Here is an 859-nt window from a genome sequence, read left to right as displayed (position 1 = left end):
CTGCTATTTTGGCGTTCTACTAGTTGTTATTCTTCTTTTGGTCGTTCGTGGCCTCTGTGTCGTTGTGCTGCTCCGCCTTGGTGGGGTTGGGCGGTGCCCCGGGTCCTCCCGGACTTGTCCGTGTGGCGGGGTTGGGCCCCCACCCTCGTATTTTTTTTTGGGAGTGCCAGGCGCGCCATCTGGTTTTTGCCGTCGTGATTTGTGTTTTCTACATGTGCTGGTGGTGTCTGCGCTTTTGTTTGCGGCACCGCGCGTTGCGCTCTGGTTTTGGGTCTCTGCCTCCCATGGGGTGGTGCGTTTCTTTTTTTTTTATTGGTAAAGTTGTGGAAGAAGAGGAGGCGAACCGGCATTGTGAGGAATAGCAAAATAATAGTAATAAGGATAAATAAAGAGGTAATATGTGTGTGAGAGTTATTGTGTGTTGCTTCTGTTTTGTAAAGATTGACATGGTTCACTAGAAAAATAAAGTAAAAACAAATGATTATTGACAGCGTTGCGTGAAATCTCAATATACAAAGTTTTTTATGTAAAAAGAAGCAAAAGAAAAAAAGGCATCTCACTTGGATTTTATACACATATACAGGCTACGTGGTTGGGTTTCTTTACATGTAAATCAAAACATTTCTTTTTTTTCTTATACATCATATCTCTCCTCACTTAACTTGATATTTGGAAGGAAAGGTTATTTTCGAAATTTCTTTCAGTTAACACCACTGCTACCCATGAGGGGTGTGAATGGGGGAAAGAGGGATTTGCCACCAGTGTAGAATACCAAAAATTAATTTAAAACAAAACACGAGAGTCTGGTTAGCGGACATATATTTCTTTCCTTTTTACTTTCTCTACGAATAACAACAAC

At 41.6% G+C, this 859-nt stretch overlaps 1 protein-coding gene across 1 annotated transcript; it reads right to left on the bottom strand.

Moving 5' to 3' along the window:
- Nucleotides 1–26: 26 nt before the first annotated feature.
- On the bottom strand, nt 27–350 carry TM35_000054770 (uncharacterized protein; the record flags this gene model as incomplete). Its single annotated transcript, XM_029023132.1, has 1 exon — nt 27–350. One exon carries the CDS (start codon nt 348–350, stop codon nt 27–29), a length of 324 nt encoding a protein of 107 aa, XP_028885947.1.
- Nucleotides 351–859: the final 509 nt, after the last annotated feature.

The sequence above is a fragment of the Trypanosoma theileri genome (genome assembly GCF_002087225.1).
Source record: "Trypanosoma theileri isolate Edinburgh chromosome Unknown TM35_Tth_5_V1, whole genome shotgun sequence".
Lineage (NCBI taxonomy): Eukaryota > Euglenozoa > Kinetoplastea > Trypanosomatida > Trypanosomatidae > Trypanosoma > Trypanosoma theileri.
This window is presented reverse-complemented; position numbering and strand designations above follow the sequence as displayed.